At 41.4% G+C, this 26,355-nt stretch overlaps 1 protein-coding gene across 1 annotated transcript in view; it reads left to right on the forward strand.

The window, feature by feature from the left end:
- rev1 (REV1 DNA directed polymerase) overlaps positions 1-26,355 on the forward strand; it is a 209,009-nt gene that overhangs the window by 173,900 nt on the left and 8,754 nt on the right. Inside the window, exons 17-22 of the mRNA XM_038817781.1 lie at positions 5,240-5,424; positions 5,971-6,204; positions 6,370-6,451; positions 8,030-8,217; positions 9,339-9,495; positions 25,728-25,830. Of these exons, the coding sequence (XP_038673709.1) occupies positions 5,240-5,424; positions 5,971-6,204; positions 6,370-6,451; positions 8,030-8,217; positions 9,339-9,495; positions 25,728-25,830 (949 nt within the window). The remainder of the gene's footprint in view (positions 1-5,239; positions 5,425-5,970; positions 6,205-6,369; positions 6,452-8,029; positions 8,218-9,338; positions 9,496-25,727; positions 25,831-26,355) is intronic.

Consider the following 26,355-nt stretch of genomic DNA (forward strand, 5'->3'; position numbering starts at 1 on the left):
GTATGTTTCCAGCCCAATGAGAAAGGAGGTATTGGTTCTTCGGAATGAGGTAAGCCAAGTGGATCAGGTATCAGTAGGGAACATTTATTTTGGGGACAGTGATCATATGATATGAGGTTTAGGTTGGCTAAGAAAAATGATGAGAAACAATCTATTGTAAGAATAATTAACCCGGAAAGCTAACTTCAATGGGGTAAGAATGAATATGATCCAGATAAATTGGAATCAAAAGTTTTGCAGGCAAAAATGTAACTGGACAATGGATGGCCTTTAAAGAAGAGATAGTTCAGGCATAGACAAAGGGGAAAGGTAGGGAAAACAAATCTAGAGTTCCCTGAATTATAAAAGAGATCGAGATTGCTATTGGCTAAATAAGGAAGTTAAGGATAGGATCAAATTGGAAGAAACACTGTACAAATCTGCAAAGATCCACGGTAAATAAGAAGATTGGTCAAATTTTAAGAGCCAAGAAAGAATGACAAAAAAAAGGGAGAAAGTAGGGTATACAGAGAAATCTAATTAATAATATACAACCACAAGTATATAAATAAGAAACGAGGAACTTATGCTAGCTTTGGACCTCCAGAGAGAGTATGTGTCTGGGGAAATAAAATGGAAGACAAGGAAATTGGTGAAAGTGTTGAACAAGTATTTTGTGTCCATTTTCACTGTGGAAGACTTACAAAATTTCCCAAAGGTACTTGAAAATCAGAAGGTGCTGGAAAAATGATTAGACCTAAAGTTATTATTAGACCTGGTGTGATTCATGCACCAAAACACCTTAGATCCCTCTGTCCCAAAGAGTTCTGCAATCCCTCCCTATCTAAATAGTAGACTGCTTTTCTATTCTTCCTGCCAAAGTGAGCAAGTTCACATTTTCCCACATTAAACTCCATCTGCCAAATTTTTGCCCATTTACTTACCCCTATCTATTTCGTTTTATAAGCTCTTTGTCTCCACTTGACAATTTACACCTTTGTGACAACTGCAGGTTTAGCTACCATATATTCAATCCCTTCACCCAAGTAATTGATTTAGATTGTAAATAGTTGAAGGTCTAGCACTGACCCCTGTGGTACTCCACTAGTTATTAGACCCTTTTACCCCAACGCTACTTCCTGTTAGCTAACCAATCCTTTATCCATGCAAATATGTTACCCCCTATACCATGAGATTTTATTTTGTGTAGTAACCTTTGATGCGGAACCTTATCAAATTTCATTTGGAAATCCAAGTGCGCCATAGGTTCCCCTTTATTCACATTGCTTGTTACTTCCTCAAAGAACTCTACTAATTAGTCAAACTTGATTTCCCTTTCCCTGCCTGATCAAATTCTGATTTTCTGAATATACTGCTATAACTTCCTTAATAATGGATTTTAACAATTTCCCAAGAACAGACGCTCGGCTAGCTGGGCTGTAATTTCCTGCTTTCTGTTTCCCTGCTTTCTTGAATAACTGTGTTACATTAACTATTCTCCAATGTGCTGCGACCCTTCCAGAATCTTAAGAAAGTTTGGAAGTTATAACCAATTCATCTACTTTCTCCACAACCACTACTTTTAAAGCCCTAGGATCCAGGCCATCTAGTCCTGGGGACTTGTCAGTCTTTCGGTCTAATAGTTTTCCCACTACCTTTTCTGATAATGGGGTCAAGCAAAGTGAACTTTGTTTTCGGATAGGAAATCCTTTTTAGCTAATTTATTAAATCCGAGGTCTCCCTTTTAAGACTGAGATTAGATTAAATATTTGTTAGTACCTGCAGTTCCCTTCCCCTGAAAACAGTAGAGGCTGGGTCATTGCATGTATTCAAGGAAAAGTTTGATAGCTTGTGATAGACGAGGGATTCCAGGGTTGTGGGAGCAGATAGGAAGATAGAGTTGAGACCACAATTAGGTCAGCTATGATCTTATCAATTGGCGAAGCAGGTTTGAACAGCAAATGGCTTACACCTGCGCTTCTAAGTCTTATGTTCTTAGATTAAGATGAAGCAGAAAAATTGTGCAGATGTCAGGTAAAAAATACAACTGAGAACTTGAATCGAAAAACAGAATATTATTTAACTGAAGTGAAACTGCAGAATGTTGCAATGCAGAAGGGGCCCATTGTCCTTACACATGAATCACACAAAGTTAGCATGCAGTTACAGCAAGTAATTAGGAAGACAATTGGAATGTTGGCCTTTATTGCTAGGGGAATGGAGTATAACGTAGGAAAATCTTGTTACATCCGAATAGAGTATTTCTGAGACCACACCTGACCTCTTCCCAAGAATTTTGGTCTCTTTATTTATGGAAGGATATGCATTGGAGGCAGTTCAGATAAGGTTCACTCAGTTGATTCCTGGAATGAAGGAGTAGTCTTACAACCAAAGTTTGAACACGTGGGCCTACCCATTTGAATTTAGAAGAATGAGAGGTGATCTTATTGAAACATACAGTATAAGGTTCTGAAGGGGCTTTACACAGTAGTTGCTGAGAAGAGTTTCCCAGTGTTGGATATTCTGGAACAAGAGGGCACAGTTTAAAAGTAAGACTGAGGCGAGGAGCAACTCCTTCTCTGTTGGTCATTAATCTTAGGAATTCTGTACCGCAGAGAGCAACAGAAACTGGATCTCTGAACATATAAAATCATCTTTAGGTACATGGAAAGGAAAAGATTGACAAGGACAAATGTGAATCCATTACAGGTGGACAAAGGAGAATTCATAATGGAGAATAGGGAAATGGCAGTGAAACTAAACAATTACTTTCTGTATGACTTTGTAGAGGAAGATATGGAAAATCTCTGAGATACTAGGGAACCAAAGGACTTGTGAAAATGAGGAGCTGAGAGAAATTAATATTATAAGGAGGTAGTATTCGAAAAAAAAATAGTTTGAAGGTTGATAAATCCCTTTGACCAGAAAAGCTACACCCTCGAGTGTTGAAAGAGGTAGCCATAAAGATATTTATGATGTGGAGATGCCGGTGTTGGACTGGGGTGAGCACAGTAAGAAGTCTTACAATACCAGGTTAAAGTCCAACACCCAAAGATCTCCTTTCTCCAAAGTTCTTAAAGTTCCTCCTTCACCTGAGGAAGGAGCAGTGCTCCGAAAGCTAGTGTTTGAAACAAACCTGTTGGACTATAACCTGAATTGTGAGACTTCTTACTGTAAAGATATTTATGTATTGATGGCTATCTTTCAAAATTCTATTGATCCTGGAAGGGTTCCCACTGACTGAAACGTAGCAAATGTAATCCTGCAAATTAAGAAGGGAGAAGGTATAGAACTACAAACTTGTTCATTTGGCATCAATGATAGGGAAAGCATTAGAAACTATTAAAAGGAATGTGAAACTAATGATTGGTGGCATAGTGGTTAGCACTGCTGCCTCACAGCGTCAATTCCAACCTTCTGTGACTGCAAATACTCATTGTGTCTGCGTGGGTTTCTTCCGGGTGCTCCAGTTTCCTCCCACAGTCCAAAGATGTGCAGTATAGGTGGATTATCCATGCTCAATTGCCCCTTTGTGCACAAAGTTTTGGTGGGGTGATGGGGCGGGGGAGTGCATCTAGCTGAGGTGCTGTTTCGGAGGATCAGTGCACACTCGATGGACCAAATGGCCTCCTGCACTGTAAGGATTCTGTTTGGACAGAGTCAGCATGAATCCATAAAGGGAAACCATGTTTGATAAACCTATTGGAATTTTATTGAGTATGTTACCGTAGCATAGATAAAGATGTGGTATATTTGGATTTTCAAAAGGCCTTTGATGAAGTCCGACAGAGGAGGTTAGTAAACAAAATTAGAGCGCAAGGGATTGGATATAATATACTGGTGTGGATTGAGAATTGGTTAACGGACAGAACTTGGAGAATAGAAATCAGCAGGCCATTCTCCAGTTGGCAGCCTGCGACTAGTGAGGTACCGCACAAAACCGTGCTTGAGCCCTGGCTATTCGCAATCTATATAAATGATCTGGATGTAGGGACCAAATGTAATCTTTCCAAATTCGCTGATGATGCAAAACTAGGTGGAAATGTAATGAGACCTCGAGGGGATTTGGACAGGCCAACTGAGTGAGCAAGAACATGGTCGATGGAACATATTTTAAATAAGTGTAAACTTATCCACTTTTGTAGGGAAAATAGAATGACAAATTACTTCTTAAATGGTGAGAGGTTGGGAAGTATTGATGCCCAAAGGGACCTGGGTGACATTGTTCATGATTCAGTAAAAGCTAGCATGCAGATGAAGATGGCCTTCATCAAGAGTGCAGGAGTAAAGATTCCTTGCTTCAGTTGTGCAGAGCCTTGGTGAGACTATACCTGGAGTATTGTGTACATTCCTTATCTAAGGAACAAAGTACGTTCATAGAGGGAGTGTAACAGGTTCACCAGAACCGGTTCACCGGGATAGTGGTGAAAAATGAAATAAAGGTAGAGTATTAGCCGTGATCTAATAATAATCTTTATTATTGTCACAAGTGGTTTATACCAACACTGCAATGAAGCCACTTATGAAAGTCCCCTAGTCGCCACACTCAGGCGCCTGTTTGGGTACACTGAGGGAGAATTCAGAATGTCCAATTCACCTAACAAGCACATCTTTTGGGACCTGTGGGAGGAAATCGAAGCACCTGAGGAAACCCACACAGACACGGGGAGAATGTGCAGACTGCGGACAGACAGTGACCCAAGCCAGGAATTGAAACTGGGTCCCTGGCGCTGTGAAGTAGCAGTGCTAACCACTGTGCTACCTTGCTGCCCAAATAAAATCAAAGTGGAGAATGTGGGCATCTGTTTTAATGGCAGAATTCACTTAAGGCGCTGAATAGTCTACTCTTGCTCTATCTTCCTATGTATAGTGGTGTAATAATGAAAATGGAACAACATTTCTGAAGTAAGCGTTCATTTGTTTCACATTGCTTTTGATTCACTGCTAATATTTATGATAGAAATCCAATTTGCTATTTAGAGATTTTCACTTTCATGTCAGACATTGTAATAAAAATATTGCATGATTTAAAAGAAAATTGTTTGTTCCGCTCAAATTACTTTAATTTGTTTAACACGATGCATAAAAGCAGTAGCTTGACATCAGGCCATTTCACAAACTTCTATGAAAACCAGAAGGCACTGGATACCTCTACTTTATGGATTCTTTGACGTTTCATATTTGTGCAATGTCAATTCTATTATGTTCTCCCGGACAGTGTTCACTCATCACATTATTTTTTTGCTGAATTTGATTGCAGATCCAAATTTTGCATGGAAGAAGACAACAGAAACAGGAAATCCTCTTTTGCTTCCATCATGTCGAAATGCAAACCTCAATAGTTCAGAAACCTCAGTTAAACCTCCTGGAGCACATACCCCCGAGAGCTCAGCTATCCGTAGGCATCGACATTCCATTAATATTGAAGTGCCCTCTGCTTCTCAGGTGCGTAGATTAATAAATGAACCATTTCCTGGTATTTTGGCACATTAGTACAATATTATAATGGGTATTCAAACTGGGTGGTTTTTTGTGGGTAGCTAGGTGGGTAGTTGGGGCAGAAGGGTGAATAAGTCCGGTTGGGAAGTATGGTTTAGTTGTGTTGGTTGACAGGCAGTTGAATGGTTGGGTCGAAGAGTCGTCATGTCAGGTCATGTCACAAGGTTGGGGCAGTGGGCCACACATCTGTCCAAAGTTTTCAAATCTCATTTGGAGTAGGAGACATTCACACAGGGCCGGGGCAGTGGGGAATTGCCGATTGGAAGTTTCAATTCCTGGGCAATTCTCATGTAGGAGCATGTGTCAGGCCTTCCACCAGGACCTGACTTGCAACTTTGTCTGGCTTCCACTGATCTAAAGACCAGAAGATTTGAACCAATGTGTATGCTGTGGTTTATACCTTTATGCTTTTGTACACAAAACATTTTAGAAAACCCAATCAGAAAAAATACTTCTGAAGATTAATGTGTTGTTTTACTTTGTATATTTTAGATAGATCCTTCCGTTTTGGAAGCACTCCCTCCAGATATTAGAGAACAGGTAGAACAGACGTACACGGCTCAACAACAACCTAATTTTACTGATGCCCATGTGAAAGAGTCAATGAAAGGCATTGTTACTGGGCAGGTTCCTGTGTCAATGGGGACAATGATTCTCGAGTTGCCTGGACCTCAGGAATCAAGCAACCCTGCTGGAATGATTGTTGCCCTCCCAGCTTTTTCACAGGTGAAGTATCTGTTTTATTGCTACATTGTATTCACAGTCTTTAAATCAAATGAGAAGCATTGTTTGTAATTATTAATGAGAAAAATATGTATTTATATAAGCAATTAAATCTTAATCACCATGCAGAGGTTGTGGTATTCATCATGTTCTGTGTTTCAAATTCAGGTTGACCCTGAGGTTTTTGCTGCTTTGCCCCCTGATGTACAAGAAGAACTGAGAACTGCTTATGATCAAAGACATCGACAGGGTGAGAATACTAGGAGCTTTCATATTATTAATCCTAGTACAAACTCTTAAAATTCTGAAGTTACTGAATGTATGAATAGGAAAGAATATGAGAGAGAAATGAACAGAGAAGTTAAATTGATAGGCTGAGATAAAATATCATGGCTCATGTGAAGCATAAGTACCGACATAGACTTGTTCGGTTGAACGCCATGTTTCAGTGCTATAAATTGTACAGGTAACTCATCTGAATATATCCACTAATATTATTGCCATAATGGTTACAAAACACAATCATAGTGTACACCCTTCAGAATTATGAACTGTGTACTTAATCTTTACCTAGTATATAAATTTAAAAGTCCAAAGTTTGGGAATTCTCAAAATTGTTTTAAGTGAGCTCAGAAATGGCAGAATGTGATATTCGTTTGCCACTTGGCTAGCCATTGGCCCTGTTCCAAATCTGGGAACAGGGTAATTAAAAAAATTACGGACACACCTGGACCAGAAACTTTGCCTTTTTACCCTTTTGTAATCAAGTATGCACAGACATACGATCCAACTGTCTAACTTAGTAGATATAACTTCTTTCAAAACCATTCAATGTAACTTTCAGATAAAATATACGGATGGCATGGTGGCACAGTGGTTAGCACTGCTGCTTCACAGCATCAGGGACCCGAGTTCAATTCCGGCTTTGGCCGACTGTGGAGTTTGCACATTCGCCCCGTGTCTGCGTGGGTTTCCTCTAGGTGCTCCGGTTTCCTCCCACAGTCCAAAGATGTACAGATGAGGAGAATAGACCAGGCTAGATTGGCCAGACCTGGAGACCAGGTCTGGGAATTTAATATCCATGAGCACTCAGTATTTCGGAAAGATAGACTGAATAGAAATGGAGGTGGTGTAGCTTTCCTGTTATGGGAAATGATATAAGCACAGGAGATCAAGACGTGGAAGCAGTCTGGGTAGAAATTAGAAATAGCAAAGGGAAGTCCCTGGTAGGAGTAATCTATGGGTCCCCAAACAGGTAGTTCCACAGTGGGGCATAGTATAAACCAGGAAATACTGGAGCCTTGTAAAAAATATATGCAGTAATCACAGGTAATTTTAATATGCATATAGACTGGATTAATCAAATTGGCTGGGATAGCTTCAAGGGAGAGTTCATTGAATGTATCAGAGACTGTTTCTTGGAACAATATATTGTGGCACCAACCAGGGAGCAGGCTACTCTGGTTTTGGTATTGCGTAATGAAGGATTCATTGATGACCTCATAATTAAGGATCGTTTAGGGAATAGTGACCATCATATAATAGAATTCAAAATTCAGTTTAGGGGCGAGTAAATAGATTCTATGAAAATAAACTGTCTGAATACTCATAAAAGCCAAGTTGTTAATCCCTTCCACCTGTAATAGTCATTAAGGTTTGAAAAAGGTTTGCTCAGGAAAGCATTAACTTAGATACCTAATTGTATTGCTACTGTTTTATTTATTTTTTCTATCTGATGGATGAATTGCATTATTTTTAACTAGTTGCCTTCCTTGGCATGGCATTTCCATGCTACCAGCAGTTTAAAAACCATATTTTATTGTTCTAGGCATGAAGAATCCATTACTTCAGTTAAGGAATACTGTTCCTGAAAAATCTAAGAAACGGTTCAAGAAGAAGAATCAAACCAGTCCCATTAAAGTTCAAAGTCCACTTAAAAATAAGTTAATAGTCAGTCCACATAAAATACTACCTGACTTGATCCAATATGAACAACAAGTCGAAGAAAAGCTGCAGGTATAATGTTCAGTACACTAAATCTGGTTCAGTAGTAAACTGTGGCTACTTTTAAAGCTACTGAATAAAGAATTAGTTTTTATCTTTGGTATTGAGAATTTGGTATTGTCCTGTATAGAAATATTCTATAGCTGTTCTTCCCTTTCCAATTCACTTGCCTTGTTCTTCAGACTGAAAGGAAGCTAAAAGAAAGTACCAGTTTCAATCTCTTGACTTCAATTATCAGGAAAACACATTTAAATTCATTTTTCAAGAGATATTCTCTTGGTGGGCTGTATGTGTGTGTATAAATATATATATATATTTATATATATGTGCATATTATAGAATCTTTTGGGTTTTACGCACTGATAATTTTAGCACTCAGATCCTTAATCGAGTGCTGGCATTAAATTATAAATTGACGAATTTAATCACCATTCAAATTTTGCCTTAATATGCTTTCTTTTTTAAATATCCTTGCAAAGAATATTTAAAATATTATAATATAAGTCTGGGAGAAACAATTTCATGTACAAGTGTGAATACAGTTCTAATTAAACTTTGACATGAAAAAGCAACTTTCATTTATATAATGCCATTAATGTAACAAAACAACCAATATAGCTTTGTAAAAATAATCTCGTCGGATGTTGGCGTCGCTGGCTGGAAAAGCCTTTATTGCCCATCCCTAATTGCCCTTTGAGAGGACACTTAAGAGTCAAACATATTGCTGTAGATGTGGAGCCACAAGTAGGCCAGACCAGGTAAGAATGGCAGATTTCTTTCCCTAACAGACATTAGTGAATCAGATAGGGTTCTACGATAATCATTTCACGATTAATTTCAGATATGTATTTAAATTTCACCATCTGCCATGGTGGGATTCGAGCCTGGTTCCCCAGAGTATTACCCTGATTTTCTGACCAGTGACAATAATACTAGGCCACTGCCTTCCCATATACAATACAGGTAACAGCAAGAATGATGTCATCATGCTGCCAAGTGTTGTTTTATTTGTACCTACTATAAAAAAACTGCTTTTAAAAAGACCACTTTCCATGACAGTAATGCTATTAAATTCTGTAATATAGTAATTAGTGTGTATTTTATTCAAATCATTGCTGTTTATTTACTTATAGGTTGACCCTGGTGCTTCCACATCAGACCACCAAACTAAAATATCCTCACAACGTGAAATTAATGTTGACTCAGTTTATTTGAGAGCTAACCTCGCTGGAGCCTATGAATTGAAAGATGTAAAATCACTTCTAAAAGAATGGGTTACAACTATTGGAGGTATGTCTAAATTATTGATAATTGTTACCTGATAGCTTCAGTCAAGATACAGTTTTCAAAATGAAATTTCCACAAAATAGGAATAGGAAAGCACCGTGCTAAATGAAAGGCAACAAGAACTTGGCATTTAATTATTGTACCATTGACATGGTAAAATCAAAATGTTACTCAACAAGGAATCAACATACATCAGTGAGCACGAGGTAATAGGTGAATGGGACTTGATGCAAATTAAGACATGAACAACCAAAGTTTGAATGAGCTTAAATTTATGGGGAGATGGTGGCATAGTGGTATTGTAACTGGACTGGCAATCCACAGACGCTTGGCAAAGCTCAGGTCCTGGGTTTGAATCCCACCATGGCAGATGGTGAAATTTAATTTCAGAAAAGTAAGTTGATTTGAATCAATCTCCTTCACTAATGTCCTTTAGGGAAAGAAATCTGCTGCCTGCACCTACATGTGACTCCAGACCCACACAACATTGTGGTTGACTCTTAAATATCCTCTGTAATGGCATATGAAGGGAGGATACTGGCCAGATTTGTGGTTAGAAGCTCATTTATGGACAAAATACAACACCAAAGTTGAGTTGGTTCAAATTGTGATAAGAGCTATGGAAAGTGATGAAGTTGACATGAAGAATTATTTAGTTGGGAGGAAATGATCTGTTTATCTAAGACTGGATGGCTGGCTGGCAGTCTGGCAATTTAGAGATAATCAAGAGAGGTGGTTGTGAGGTAGAGCTGGTTGTCAGTCTATGAGTGTAACCTGCTATGTTTTTGAATGATATCCTCAAGAGGGTACATGTAGCTAAATAGAAAGGAGTCAAGGTTAGATCCTTGGGGCCCTAGAGATAACATGAAAGAAGCAGGAAACAGCCAATACAGATAATTTTCTTACCTAAATACAGACTGCTATTACATTCTATGTATTGAAATTATATGTATTTATTCTTCACTTCAAAGTTTGTGGTAGTCTTAGCTTTAAATATGAATAGTTGGTTGCACCCCATAATTAACCCAATTGCTGGTTCGCGGTATAAATATGAAGAGAACTGTTACCCTCAATCCCCAGCATATATGCCTTTCCAGTGGGTGTAATTCAGGTACAAGAAGATCCCTACCAGAAAAATGCAGGAGCTTTGTTGCAATATTATTTTAACATCAATGCTAGTTTCTATCCTTTGTACCAGAGGCGCACGATTCCCTAATGTCATACATACGCAATTAGCTTTCAGGATTGCTAAATTGTTTAGCGGGACATCCTGCAAATTCCTTGTATAATTTTGCAATGTTTTGCTGTTTTTGTATTTGATTTGGCTAAATAATTGATTGAAAGTGATTTGTTGCTATGGGTTTTCGTCCAGTAGACTTTTTTTGTTTTGTTTGTCACCTAGAAAATGGATGAGTGTCCCTACGAAATTCCTAGCAGGTGTTGCACAAGTGGAGGGGTACAAACCTCTGTCATTACCTTTTATTCCTCTTAGTGAGTGTGCATGACTTTTGTGTTCTACAACCTGACCTGATGGCTCTTCAATGGTAGGAGCATGAAATGTGACTGGCTATGGGTACCAAGAGAGACCCTTCGGATTAATATTAATGAAGACATAATCAACGGCTCTTTCCATTCAACTGCCAAGCTTATCCAAGTCAGGAGAGCCAGTCTATTGCACCTTGGAACTCAAAGCAGCTATGGCAGTAGATTAAGTGTTCATAAAAGATATTACATTTAACCTTCTGACCCCTGTCATGGGGCTGTGCTGTAAACATTCCCTCCAGATGCTGCATGATGAGCTGTAGTGTTTTGATTCCTTGTCACCACAGCGTGCATGCTGGTAATGGATTTCTCACCGCTAGCTGACAGTTGTTGAAGATTATTTAGTACAGTCTCTAAGCACTGCACCATTTAAAATTAGATCCACTGATGCCTGGATCAGTGCCTTCAGCATCGAGGAAAGATTTGTGAGCTGCCTGTCTGGACTGAGGTTTCTTGCTCTTTGCCACGTTGTCCTGTTTTCTTGTACTTTGTATCTTCCAGTGCACTGTTTTAAACCAGTCTCTGAATTGGTTGCTTGGTAGTGCAGAACTTGAAGATTATTGAAAAGCGAGGCATGTTGCCAAATCTTTTTGACTTGCATTCATCAGGACAAATGCAAAAATGCCAATTTTCAAATGACACAACAGGCAAAAGAAATGTGCTGATTTGTTGACTGGTTGGCTCTGATTGCCCGTGGCATTGCCATGAAGAAAAACAGAAACTGTTGGCTCTCCATGCATCTGCTTAATTCAAAAAGAGCGCAATATCTGAACATATTTCTTCAGTTTGCAAAGAACGGGTCCCAGCATATGAATGTATGTAGCTTCTAACGAGCGTATATGAGCCATCTCATAAGCTCAAAATTTATCTTAAATTGGCTGTTAATGTAACTGTTAGCACACAAGGGTTGTTTAAGTGCTGGCCAATCGCAGTAGGCATTTTGTTTGAATTTTTCAAATGCAAGCTAGTTGAGTGCAGTCTGTACTTTGCCTATTACGAACTGTCGGAGGAGGAGGAACATGCTGGTTGATTTGATCAGACAGCTGTTGGGACATATGGCCTACATACCAGGCATTGGATTGGATTTGTTTGTTGTCACATGTACCAAGGTACAGTGAAAAGCATTTTTCTGCGAGCAGCTCAACAGATTATTAAGTACATCAAAAGAAAAGGAAATAAAAGAAAATACATAATAGGGCAACACAAGGTACACAATGTAACTAGATAACACTGGCATCGGGTGAAGCACACAGGGGTGTAGTGTTAATCAGGTCAGTACATAAGGAGTCTGGTAACAATGGGGAAGAAGCTGTTTTTGAGTCCGTTCGTGTTCTCAGACTTTTGTATCTCGTGCCCGATGGGAGAAGTCACACCGGTGCTGAAATTCACACACTGCATTTCTCAGTTGTGTGGTAGGTAAAATGTCTTTTGAACCAATGGCAGCATCCTATAAGTGGAAAATAGCACACACATCACCAGTGCATAGTAATAGTGTAAAAGGGCTTGCTTCTTGTGATCGTTTGAAATTTGGTATTCGTGTGCTTGTCCCGATGAGTGCAAAGCCCAAAGCTTCGGAAACATATAGAACATAGAAAAATACAGCACAGAACAGGTCCTTCGGCCCACGATATTGTGCCAAACTTTTGTCCTAGATTAAGAACAAATTAATCTACACCCCCTCATTCTACCGTAATCCATGTACCTATCCAATAGCTGCTTGAAGGTCCCTAATGTTTCCGACTCAACCACTTTATCTCTCTTTTCAGCAATATTCTATTCTGTACTACCGTGCTATGTGACAGTGATAAAGATAAAATGTTAGGCTGCCCAAAACGTGGCTGATAAATGTCTCTGAAAAGCATTACACGTCTTCTCCATCCCAGTCAGAATCAGTGAAGTAAATGGAAGAGAAAGTAATTTGCACTGAACTGCAGCCAAACTTTGAGCAGTAGCAGATAATATAAGTTGGAATATTTGGCTTGATGAACATAAGAACATAAGAACTAGGAGCAGGAGTAGGCCATCTGGCCCCTCGAGCCTGCTCCGCCATTCAATTAGATCATGGCTGATCTTTTGTGGACTCAGCTCCACTTTCCGGCCCGAACACCATAACCCTTAATCCCTTTATTCTTCAAAAAACTATCTATCTTTACCTTAAAAACATGTAATGAAGGAGCCTCAACTGCTTCACTGGGCAAGGAATTCCATAGATTCACAACCCTTTGGGTGAAGAAGTTCCTCCTAAACTCAGTCCTAAATCTACTTCCCCTTATTTTGAGGCTATGCCCCCTAGTTCTGCTGTCACCCGCCAGTGGAAACAACCTGCCCGCATCTATCCTATCTATTCCCTTCATAATTTTAAATGTTTCTATAAGATCCCCCCTCATCCTTCTAAATTCCAACGAGTACAGTCCCAGTCTACTCAACCTCTCCTCATAATCCAACCCCTTCAGCTCTGGGATTAACCTAGTGAATCTCCTCTGCACACCCTCCAGCGCCAGTACGTCCTTTCTCAAGTAAGGAGACCAAAACTGAACACAATACTCCAGGTGTGGCCGCACTAACACCTTATACAATTGCATCATAACCTCCCTAGTCTTAAACTCCATCCCTCTAGCAATGAAGGACAAAATTCCATTTGCCTTCTTAATCACCTGTTGCACTTGTAAACCAACCTTCTGTGACTCATGCACTAGCACACCCAAGTCTCTCTGAACAGCGGCATGCTTTAATATTTTATCGTTTAAATAATAATCCCGTTTGCTGTTATTCCTACCAAAATTACAATTACAATAACAATGAAGTTAGATAAAGCAAGTAACTTCCATTGCCATAGCTTTTAACTGTACAATTGCATTGCTGGGTGCTTCATTACTATTACCTTTAAATACTTTATCCTGAATCATATAGTGATCGAAAATTGTGGAAGAAATGAATGCTGGTAGCCCTCCCAGCCCAGAAAAGATTGCAACGGTGTTGTAGAAGCAGGCAGGGGAAGTCTCTAGATCACATCTAACTTCATATTGATGAGGGCTGCGGCCTTCATTCAAGATGCTAATACCGAGGAAAGTAACATTGGTTGCAGGAGATTTGCCTTTCTGAGATTAATTTTAAAACCAACAGTTCCAGAAGCGATTGTATATGTTCATCATAGGTTTCAGTGGCAAGAAACAAATCATTAATGTGTTGTCAAACCAACAACCTGGACAGGAAATGTTAATGTCCACAGTAACCTTTCAATTATGAAAAATAGAATTCTGAAACTTTTGTGGCGTGCCGATCCCCAAAAGTAAATTCACGTTAGTCCTCCCTCTGTACAGGAATACTCCAAATCCCATTGGTGATATTGAATGTCAAGAACCATTAACTTTCCTTGGTAGTTGGAATATATGCAAGGGTCTGTTTCACCACTGGAGAACAAGCTGGTGTCACCAGATTTAACTTTAGATAATCAGAAGACACCAAATTCCATATGGTTTCTCAACTGGCCAAATGGTTGAATTGGACTTGAAAGTGCCCTGCTGTAATAGCACGTCATGTGTAATCTGCAATGCAGTACACTTCCCAGCTGGAAAAGGGCTTAACTGTAGGATGTCGGCCATTAATTTCTTTCTCTTCCTTCAGTGACCTAAAGTTGTTCTTGCATGTGGCAAACGATGCTCAGTGCCTGGCCAATAGATCTCTCAAAAGCAGTTAAAGAAATAAGTTTCCCTGATGTCACAGCGACATTCAGAAGTAGAATATGAATGATCATATCAATTGATGCAGTGTTCATGAACATATTCTGTCATTGGCATCTACTACTTATTATAAATGGCCACAGATTTACGAATACTGTTCATCTCTTTAGCTGTACTTCTATTCTTCTACGAAGTAATTAGAGCATTTAGCTGTCCCAATATAATAATTCAGGAGGTATTATTATTAATGGAGACTCCTATGACTGTCTTCATGAGCATCTACAGTTGGGACAAGAGCATCTGTTTAAATGGGGTATTATTCCTTTGGAAACCCCCCCCCCCAGTTAATACATAGAGAGTTCTACTGGACCTGGGGTAGTCTGTCCACATGAGCACTTGCGTAACTGCATAATGTCTACTCTGGTTTCTATCACTATAGTGGCTGGAGGGGCAGCACGATGGTGCAGTGGCTAGTGCTGCAGCCTCACAGCGCTGAGGTCCCAGGTTCGATCCCGGCTCTGGGTCACTGTCCATGTGGAGTTTGCACAGTCTCCCCATGTTTGCGTGGGTTTCGTCCCCACAACCCAAAAGATGTGCAGGGTAGGTGGATTGGCTAGGCTAAATTGCCCCTTAATTGGAAAAATGAATTGGTTACTCTAAATTTATTTTTAAAAGTATAGTGGCTGGAGGTTGAGTACTAGGACTGAAATATTAAATTAAATAAGAATGAAATATTATCAAGCAGCCCTCCCACCTTATATTCGTTATTGCTCCATGTACCCTGAAAAGACCACATAGCACCACTGGACATCATTCATTCCTGCCTCACATACCAGCATGGCGCTATCTTGCACCACAATAACTTATCATTCACATTTGTATCAGTGACTACTCCAATCTCATTATATTGGGTAGCATTGGAACACTGGTGGCACTTTCCCAAGCTTAACACTTGGGATTACAGTAGCATGTGGTTTCTTGGTTCAAATTATTACAGTTTGCATAATTGTTATTGAATTAATCTTTTCAGTCTCGAGCTTTCCATAAACGATAGCAGAGACCAGAGTCCCTGTATATTTAACTTTCACCGTCATTTATCCATCTTTAATTTATATTGCATTTGATCCAATGATTTCAGTGGCTGAGTTGTAAGCACACAAGTTTCCTTTAGCATCTCAAATTCCTTTTCTGCTGGCAAAATATCTTGATCCAGTGTTGCCTCCTGACTCAGCCAGATGTCAAAATACCCGGGGGCAACTGGTGAATTCACTCTCCAGCCCCCAAAAGACTTGGAAAAATCAATCAAGTGGGCAACAATGAAAGAAAAGTCTTCCATTCACAGGAGAAACAGAATCTGTGAGGTGCTACTCGAAACAGAATCTGTGAGGTGCTACTCGAAACAGAATCTGTGAGGTGCTACTCGAAACAGAATCTGTGAGGTGCTTCTCGAAACAGAATCTGTGAGGTGCTTCTCGAAACAGAATCTGTGAGGTGCTTCTCGAAACAGAATCTGCGAGGTGCTTCTCGAAACAGAATCTGTGAGGTGCTTCTCGAAACAGAATCTGTGAGGTGCTACTCCTCCAATCACAGTTTCTGTCTCTCCCAAGCTACTCCTCTAGCTCCTCCAATCACAGGCTCCCTCGCACGATCTTGCTGCTGCTCCTCCAGAGACGGCACCTATGATTGGAAGAGCAGCAAGGGTGAGAATCCAGGGGCAAAAACTTTCACATTCAGCAGTCGTTTTGGGGGGGGGGTCATAAAGAGAGCAGAGAAAGTAGAGGACTATTTAGAGAGGTAACTAAGAACAAATGAGCGGATCAGAAACGGTTCAATCCACCGTTACATTAACTCCCATTTATGTCTTTTTCCAACAGGAGCAAGCCCTTTCACTGATTCTGTAGGTGGCAGATGACGGGCTTATCCTATGAAGAAGAGTTGAATGAATTGGAATTAATTAGAAGCATGAGAGATGATTTTATTGAAACATATAAGATCCTGAGGGAACTTGACAGGGTAGATACTGAAAGGATGATTGAACTTGTGGGTAAACTAGAACTAGGGGCTACAGACAGAGAGACTCATAGGTCTCCCATGCATGACTGGTGAGAATTGTTTTCTGAGGATGGTTAGTATATGGAACTCTTTTTCACAGATAGTAGTGAAGGCTGGGTCATTGAATTTTTGCAAGGCAGAGTTAGATTTTTGACAGAAATGGAAGTTAAGAGTTATAGGGGACAGACAGGAAAGTGGAATTGAGACCACGATCAGATCTGCCATGGTCTTATTTAATAGCGAATCACAACACCACCTCATCCTATAACCCCTAGGACAGCAGATGTGGGAAGGTCAAAACCTGCCTCCACACAAAAGCCCTCACCTGCAGGTACCGGGGGAACCCCCCCCCCCCCCCCCCCGGCAACTCAAACTCCTCCTCCAGGCTTGTGAAACGCCCATCAATAAAGAGATCAACTCTCGATTCCTGCCCGCTGCCACCTCCAAACACCCCCCTCCCCCGCGGGTGTGGGGACAGTGGAGGCAGCACATTGGATTCGAGGGGGCATCAGTGTGGGCAATGATATGTGATATCACACATCGTTGCCCACACCGATGCCCCCTTGAACCCAATGTGCTGCCTCCACTGTCCCCACACCCTCAGAGCTGCCACGACTACCGGGCTTGTGGAGTACTGAGCCGGTGCCGCTAACAATGCCCCAAACTTGTGTCCTTACATGAGGCCGCCTCCACCCGTTCCCTGACCGACCCATCCCCCACTACCCACTTCCTGACCATCGCAATGTTCGCCGCCCAGTACGAGATAATAAAATTTGGGAGGGCCGGCCCCCGCTCCAGCAGCACCTTTTTCACCTGTGGGGTTTTACCCACCCAAACAATTCCCGAGATCTCTGCATTCACCTTTTTGAAAAACGCCTTGGGAATAAAAATTGGGAGACTCCGGAAAACAAACGGAAACCTCTGGAGGATCATCATTTTAACTGTCTGTACCCGCCCCACCAAAGACAATGGAAGCGCATCCCACCTCCGAATGTCACCCCTCATCTGTTCTACCAGCCACCCCGAATTCAGTTTATGTAGCTGCTTCCACTCCCGCGCCACCTGTATACCCAAATATCGAAAGCTCCCTCCCACCACCTTGAACGGCATCTCACCCAGTCTCTTCTCCTGCCCCCTTGCCTGAACCGCAAAGACTTCACTCTTACCCATATTCAATTTGTATCTCGAAAACCGGCTGAATTCCTCTAATATCCCCATAATCCCTCCAATTCCCCCCAGCGGGTCTGATATGTACAGAAGCAGATCGTCCGTGTAGAGCGAGACCCTCAGCTCGACACCACCCCCCCATCCCCTGCCAGACCCTCGACGTTCTCAATGCCAACGGCTCTACAGCCAAGGTAAACAACAGTGGGGAAAGTAGACATCCCTGCCTCGTCTACATCAACCCTCTGGAAGAGCACCCGACCTGGACCCAGTCCCCATAACCCACCTAACCACATTGTTTGTCACTAAGGGGCAATTTAGCATGGGCAATCCACCTGACCTGCACATCTTTGGACTGTGGGAGGAAAACGGAGCACCCGGAGGAAACACACGCAGACACGGGGAGAACGTGCAAACTCCACACAGACCTGGTGTTGTAAGACTTCTTACTGTCCACACAGACCGTCACCAAAGACTGGGTGTGAACCCAGGTCTCTGGGGCTGTGAGCAGCAATGCTAACCACAGTGCCGCCTCTACCTGAAAACAAAATTAATACAAAAAGACTGGAGTAAAGAAAGAAGAAAACAAATTAGGGCAGAGATTATGGTTTAAAATTGCTGAACTCTGTTGAGTCAAAGACTGTCAACTGCCTAATGGAAAACTGAAACGTTGTTCCTCAGGCTTACTTTGTGCACCATTGAAAACTACAGGAGGCTGAAGGCAAACAGGTCAGTATGAGAGCTAGGTGGAAAATTAAAGTGATAAACAGCTGAAAGCACAGGGTTATGCTTGTAGACTAAACAGAGGTGTTTCACAAAAGTTACCTAATGTGTGTTTGGTCTTCCCACTATACAGCAAAACTGCCTGAGCAGCCAATACAATATACTAAATTGAAAGAGGTACAAGTAAATCTCTGTTTCACCTGTAGGTAACTTCCATGGCCTTGGATTCAGAGGAAAGAGTGGGTAAAAGGGCAAGTGTGTCTCCTGCACTTGCATGGAAAGATGGGAAGGAGAGAGGTGCTTGAGCAATGGTCCAGTGTGTCATGGAGGAAATGGGCCCTTCGGAATGCTTAAATAGGGGGGAAAGGAAGAGATGTTTGGTGATGGATATTCTGCTGGAGGTGCCAGGTTTTGGTCAAAACCTCAGAATCTGCTCCCCCTATTCTTGTGCCAGCAGCTAATGGGAGCAACTATTCTTTGTCAACCATATCTTTTTCTTTGGTCCAAGGGGAACTACTCCAGTGTCTACAGTCTAAACTTGTAACTAAAATCCCTCATTCTTCGAAACATTCTGTTAAATCTGCTCTCCGCCCCCAAAAGAAATTTGTATCCTTCCGAAAGTGTGGTGATCAGAACTGGACGCAGTACTCTAGTTGTTGCCGGGCTAGAGCTTTACAAGGGTGAAGTACCTTTAAGAAATGGGTGTGTCTATAAACATCTTTAGTGAGAGTACCTTTAAGAAATGGGTGTTTACTACTGCAGTGATGTCAGAGAGTGGGTGGAGCTGGGCTGTCTGTCAGCTTTTTACTTTCGTTTCTGGCTGTTTAGAAATAGAGAAATACAGCACAGAATAGGCCCTTCGGCCCACGATGTTGTGCCGAATTTTTGTCCTAGGTTAATCATTGAATTTTGGACACTAAGGGCAATTTATCATGGCCAATCCACCCAACCTGCACATCTTTGGACTGTGGGAAGAAACCGGAGTACCCGGAGGAAACCCACGCACACACGGGGAGGATGTGCAGACTCCACACAGACAGTGACCCAAGTCAAAATCGAACTTGGGACCCTGGAGCTGTGAAGCAATTGTGCTATCCACAATGCTACCGTGCTGCCCTTAAGAAATTAATCTACACTCCATTATTCTACCCTAATCCATGTACCTATCCAATAGCCGCTTGAAGGTCCCTAACGTTTCCGACTCAACTACTTCCACAGGCAGTGCATTCCATGCCCCCACTACTCTCTGGGTAAAGAACCTACCTCTGACATCCCCCCTATATCTTCCACCATTTACCTTAAATTTATGTCCCCTTGTAATGGTTTGTTCCACCCGGGGAAATAGTCTCTGACTGTCTACTCTATCTATTCCCCTGATCATCTTATAAACCTCTATCAAGTCGCCCCTCATCCTTCTCCGTTCTAATGAGAAAAGGCCTAGCACCTTCAACCTTTCCTCGTAAGACCTACTCTCCATTCCAGGAAACATCCTGATAAATCTCCTTTGCACCTTTTCCAAAGCTTCCACATCCTTCCTAAAATGAGGTGACCAGAACTGCACACAGTACTCCAAATGTGACCTGACCAAGGTTTTGTACAGTTGCATCATCACCTCACGGCTCTTAAATTCAATCCCTCTGCTAATGAACGCTAGCACACCATAGGCCTTCTTCACAGCTCTATCCGCTTGAGTGGCAACTTTCAAAGATCTATGAACATAGACCCCAAGATCTCTCTGCTCCTCTACATTGCCAAGAACCCTACCGTTAACCCTGTATTCCGCATTCATATTTGTCCTTCCAAAATGGACAACCTCACACTTGTCAGGGTTAAACTCCATCTGCCACTTCTCAGCCCAGCTCTGCATCCTATCTATGTCTCTTTGCAGCCGACAACAGCCCTCCTCACTATCCACAACTCCACCAATCTTCGTATCATCTGCAAATTTACTGACCCACCCTTCAACTCCCTCATCCAAGTCATTAATGAAAATCACAAACAGCAGAGGACCCAGAACTGATCCCTGCGGTACGCCACTGGTAACTGGGCTCCAGGCTGAATATTTGCCATCCACCACCACTCTCTGTCTTCTATCAGTTAGCCAGTTCGTTATCCAACTGGCCAAATTTCCCACTATCCCATGCCTCCTTACTTTCTGCATAAGCCTACCATGGGGAACCTTATCAAATGCTTTACTAAAATCCATGTACACTACATTCATTGCTTTACCTTCATCCGCATGCTTGGTCACCTCCTCAAAGAAGTCAATAAGACTTGTAAGGCAAGACCTACCCCTCACAAATCCGTGCTGACTATCCCTAATCAAGCAGTGTCTTTCCAGATGCTCAGAAATCCTATCCCTCAGTACCCTTTCCATTACTTTGCCTACCACCGAAGTAAGACTAACTGGCCTGTAGTTTGCTGCAAGGTGTGTTGTAGTTTCGTTTTCAGGCCTGGATAGCTGCAGTCACAGCCAGAAGGTCTATTAGAGTCTCTCTCTGTAATCTAAAAACTGTAAATCGATCCTGGTGATTTAATCCTAATAACAGTAGTGACTTTAATCTGATGTGCTTCTGGTTAAAGGTGTTTTAAGTTATATGCATGTTAAAAGGAAAGCTTAAATGATTACTTATTCTTTGGGGTTTGTATTTGAATTAATGGTTGCTAAGATGTTCACTGTATGTTTCAAAAAGTTTAACTTGAGTTCATAGAATAAACATTGTTTTGCTTTAAAAAATACTTTTCCATTTCTGCTGTACCACACCTGTAGAGTGGGCCGTGTGCTCCCCATACCACAATCTATTAAAAGTTATGGGTCGGGTGAACTCCATGATACACTTTGGGGTTCTCTAAACCCTGGCCCATAACATCAGCATAACCTCACTGCTTTTTTGTTCAATGTCTACTTAAGAACCTCTGGGTCTTCTATGCTTCCCTGTAATAAATTCTATCTGTGACTCGTCTGCCTCTGTCCTGATGTCGTCAGTTGGTAACATCTTCATTATCCGCCAGATTTGCTACCATTGGCAAATTTTCTATTTTACTGTATTCCAATAGCAAGTTATATATATTATGTATGCATATATCAAAATTGCAGTGGTCCTAGCACTGAACATTGGGGAACACCACAATCTACCACTCCATCCTGAAAAACAGCTGTATTCTTCCCGAAAGCCAATTTTTTATCCAAGCTGACACTGATCCTCTTATTCCATAAACCTCAGGTTTGTTAAATAACCTTTATGTTGTACCTTCTCTATGGTGATTTTAAGAAAGCATACACAGCATTAACGTATTAAAACTTTTCTGTCACTTCATCAAAAAGTTCAATTCAGTTAGTCAAACGTGACTCCTTAATTTAGCTCCAACCTCTCCAAACGCCTCTTAATTTTTTTTCTTTGATCATTATTTCTGAAACCTTACCCACCACTGATGTTAAGCTGAACCGACCTCTGGTTATTCGGCATGTCTATAAGATGTAGGAGCAGAAGTAGGCCATTCAGCACAATGAGTCTGCTCTATCATTCAATGAGATCATGACTGATTTGATATAATCCTGAACTCTCCTTTCCTGCCTGAACCCCATTACTCTTGATTCCCTTGCTGATACATTTGTCTATCTCCGCCTTGAATATAATTAACAACCCATCCTCTACAGTTCTCTGCAGTAAAGAATTCCACAGACTCACTACCCTCTGAGAGAAGAAATTCTTCCTTATCTCTGTCTTAAATGGGCGCTGAGATTATACCCTCTAGTCCTAGACTCTCCCACAAGGGGAAACAATCTATCAACATCTACCCTGTCCAGCCCCCTCAGACTTCGATATGTCTCAATAAGATCACCTCTCATTTTTCTAAACTCCAATGAGTACAGGCCCAACCTTCTCAATCTCTCCTCATAAGAAATCCCTTCATATCCAGAATCAACCGAGTGAGCCTTCTCTGGTCTGCCTCCAAAGCTAGTACGTCTCTCCTTAAATAAGGGGACCAAAACTGTTCACAGTATTCCAGTTCTGGTCTACCTCATGCCTTAGATAGTTTTAGCAAGATTTCCCTATTTTTATATTCCAATCCCTTTGAAATTAAGGGCAACATTCCATTTGCCTTCCCAATTACCTACTGAACTTGCATTTTGTGATTTATGTACGAGGATCCCCAAATCCCTGTGTTGCAGTTTTACGCAGTCTTCCCCCATTTAGATAATGTTCAGCTCCTTTATTCTTCCTACCAAAGTCTATAACTTCACATTTTCCCACATTATATTCCATCTGCCAAGTTTTTGCCCACTCATTTAACCTATTATATCCCTCTGTAGACTCTTTGTGTCATCCTCACCACTTGCCTTTCAATCAATCTTTGTGTCATCCACAAACTTGGCAACAGTACATTCACTTCCCTCATCCAAGTCATTAATGGATATTGTAAATAATTGTGGCCCCAGCACTGATTCCTGTACAGTGCAGAAGGAGGCCATTCGGCCCACCGAATCTGCACCAGCTCTTGGAAAGAGCACCCAACATAAGCCCACACCTCCACCCTATCCCAGTAACCCGAGCTAACCTTTTTTTTTGGACACTTAAGGGCAATTTATCATGCCAATCCACCTAACCTGCACATCTTAAGACTGTGGGAGGAAACCGGAGCACCTGGAGGAAACCCATGCAGACACTGGGAGAATGCAGACTCCGCACATACAGTGACCCAAGCTGAGAATCAAACCTGGGACCCTGGAGCTGTGATACAACTGTGCTAACCAATATGCTACCATGCTGCCCAATGAGGATGGTGGCAGCGCCACCGGAAAAACCAAGAACAACCTCTTAACAAAGCTCCATATCTGGAGGAACCAAACACGTCCGAGCCTGCCAACCCAAATTTCTCCTTCAATTCATCCAGGCTGGCAAACCGCCCTTCCAGGAATAAATCACTCACTCTCTCCATCCCTTTCTATTTCCATGCACCAAATGTGGCATCCAGTCTTGCCAGCTCAAATGAGTGTTTGACACAAATGGGCAGCAACATTGAGGCTGCCTCCTACTTAAAATTCTGGCGAAGATGCCTCCATATCTTTAATGTGGATGCAACCACTGCATTTGCCAAGTATCTTGCCGGTGCCAACAGAGGTGGCATTGTTACCAATGCCCCCAAGCTTGTCCCTTTGCATGACCCAGATGCCATCTGAACCCAGACAACCCCCGGGTCCCCGCAACACCCCATCACCACCTCCACGTAGGCGGTCAATAATAATATAGAAATGTTGGCAGCGCCAGAGCCACTAATTGTCTCTCGGAAGGACCCTTCTAATCCTCGGGACTTTACCAACCCAAATAAAGCTCTAAATAAACCGCTCCACCGTTCAGAAATAAGACTTCGGCAGCAACACCGAGACACCAAAAGAAAAACAAAAATCTTGACAAAATGTTCATCTTAATCAATTGGACCCAGCCCGCCAACGATAGTGGGAGACTATCCCATCTCTGCAAGTCCGCCTTAACTCTACTCAGTAAAGACAGCACGGTGGTGCAGTGGGTTAGCCCTGCTGCCTCAATGCGCTGAGGTCCCAGGTTCGATCTCGGCTCTGGGTCACTGTCCATGAAGAGTTTGAACATTCTCCCCGTGTTTGCGTGGGTTTCGTCACCACGACCCAAAGATGTGCAGGCTAGGTGGATTGGCCATGCTAAATTGCCCCTTAATTGGAAAAAAATAATTGGGTACTCTAAATTTATTTTTAAAACTCAACTCGCACAGCTCATATAGTTCACCTTCTGGAGGGCAATTTAGCGTGGCCAGTACATCAAACCTGCACATCTTTGGGTTGGGGGGGTGAAACCCACACAGAGAGAATGTGTAAACTCCTCACAGACAGTGACCCGAGGCCGGGATCGAACCTGGTTTCTCAGAGCCCTAGGCAGCAATGCTAACCACTGTGCCACCATTCCAGGTACTTTAAATTTTTAAACAAAAAATAAATAAAAGAGGGAAGAGGGATAACGGAAAGAAAGCGGTACGGGGTAAAGATCGCAGACAAAATAAGAAACAAAAGTCCAAAAGAGACAATAATCCACTTTTCCAGTAGCGCTGACTTTCACAGTGGGAGAACTGCGTAGAGATGAATCAGTCTCATCAGTAGGCACTGGTACAGAAGTTCAGACTTTCCAGTAAAAATAGTGTAAATGAGGGCCAAGGAATTTAAACCTGAACAGAGTGTTGGTTTTACAGTTATTTTGTTGATGGAAGTATAACAGGTTTTAACAGCTGACGAGGTATCATGTGACATAACTCACACTACTTCCCCTTGGATTGGACACGAGATGTATGTTCGTGGCCTGGATTCTTGAGGTGGTTAATGTTTCATCCATTGATACATTGACCAGAGGTTTCAGGGTCTTTTGTCCTCTCAGATGCCCATCTCCGTCAGTTGGGGCTTTGATTCAGAAATGTAAAGGGGCCTTTGTGCATTTCCTTGGAATTTGATTTCTGCAGTCACTGAGGGCATTGGCCCCCTTTTAGAGATGATCAGATTGCAGTGGATTTCTGAAGGCTAGAAATTCCTTTTATGTGAGTCATAGCCAATCATGGCTTCAGTTTAAAGTCTTTGACCATAACTTGGTTTTAAATATTTTTATAAAGATGCCAGGATGATCTAGATATATATTTTCTTTCATGTCTTCATGGCTGACGCACGACTGAAAGGCAAAAACACAGAGCATCCAGATCAGAGAACGCTTCTACTGTGATGGTGCTGTACTAGTTGCTCACACAGAAACTCGCTCCAAAGACCCATGGACTGTCTGTTTCATGCCTGTAACTAGTTCAGGACTATAAGGACTATAAAACTTGTTGTGGGACAAGCTATTGAATATCTGCCTCAGATCACATTAAGCGGTACCCCACTGGAAGGTAACAGGTAGAATGGTTTCAATTTAGTATGTTGCTGGATTCTGTAGGTCGTATTTTCGAGAATATGATGAGATAGAGTGTAGAATGCCTCGTATAAATAAAATACTGCAATTGAACATTAATCTTTTTCCCAGCACTCTAATTTCTAATGCAGTAACTTTTGTATCTGCTCAGAGCCAGTGGAAGAGGACATTCTGCAGGTTGTAAAGTATTGCACTGACCTCATTGAAGAAAAAGATCTGGAAAAGCTGGACCTAGTTATTAAATACATGAAAAGGTAAATCTGTTGCGACGTATGTCATGTTTCATGATTTCTAGGATAAGTACACTTCAGAATAATTTTCTATTTTTTGTTGGACTTTGTTTAAGAATAGTATTTCTGTCTTTGCAAAACATTTTATTATCAGTGACAGAGAACTTTATTTTTGTACATATCTTTGGTTTGATTTTTGAGTATGATAGGAATGTATGTTTAGATTTTATAAATCTTGATATTCCCAAGTTTGAAACTATTCTGTCTTTGTAACTAAATTTACTTTTGTGTATAATGGATTTATTTAATAAGAAAAGATTACTTCTTTATTCATATCTCGGTATAGAAAATTTCAATGATGCAATCTCCTAAGACTCTCTTCCAGTCATCTTCTCTTTCATTTTCTTTGGATTTTCTGCCTATCATATCAATGAATATTAACATGGGAAGCACTTTGCCATTTTAAACACCCATTGTCTACCTCAAACACTCGTAGGTCAAACACAGTGAATTTAGACTTTGAGTCAAGTTTCTGATACTGTTCTCTAA

Source organism: Scyliorhinus canicula, chromosome 14, assembly GCF_902713615.1.
Source record: "Scyliorhinus canicula chromosome 14, sScyCan1.1, whole genome shotgun sequence".
Taxonomy (NCBI): domain Eukaryota; kingdom Metazoa; phylum Chordata; class Chondrichthyes; order Carcharhiniformes; family Scyliorhinidae; genus Scyliorhinus; species Scyliorhinus canicula.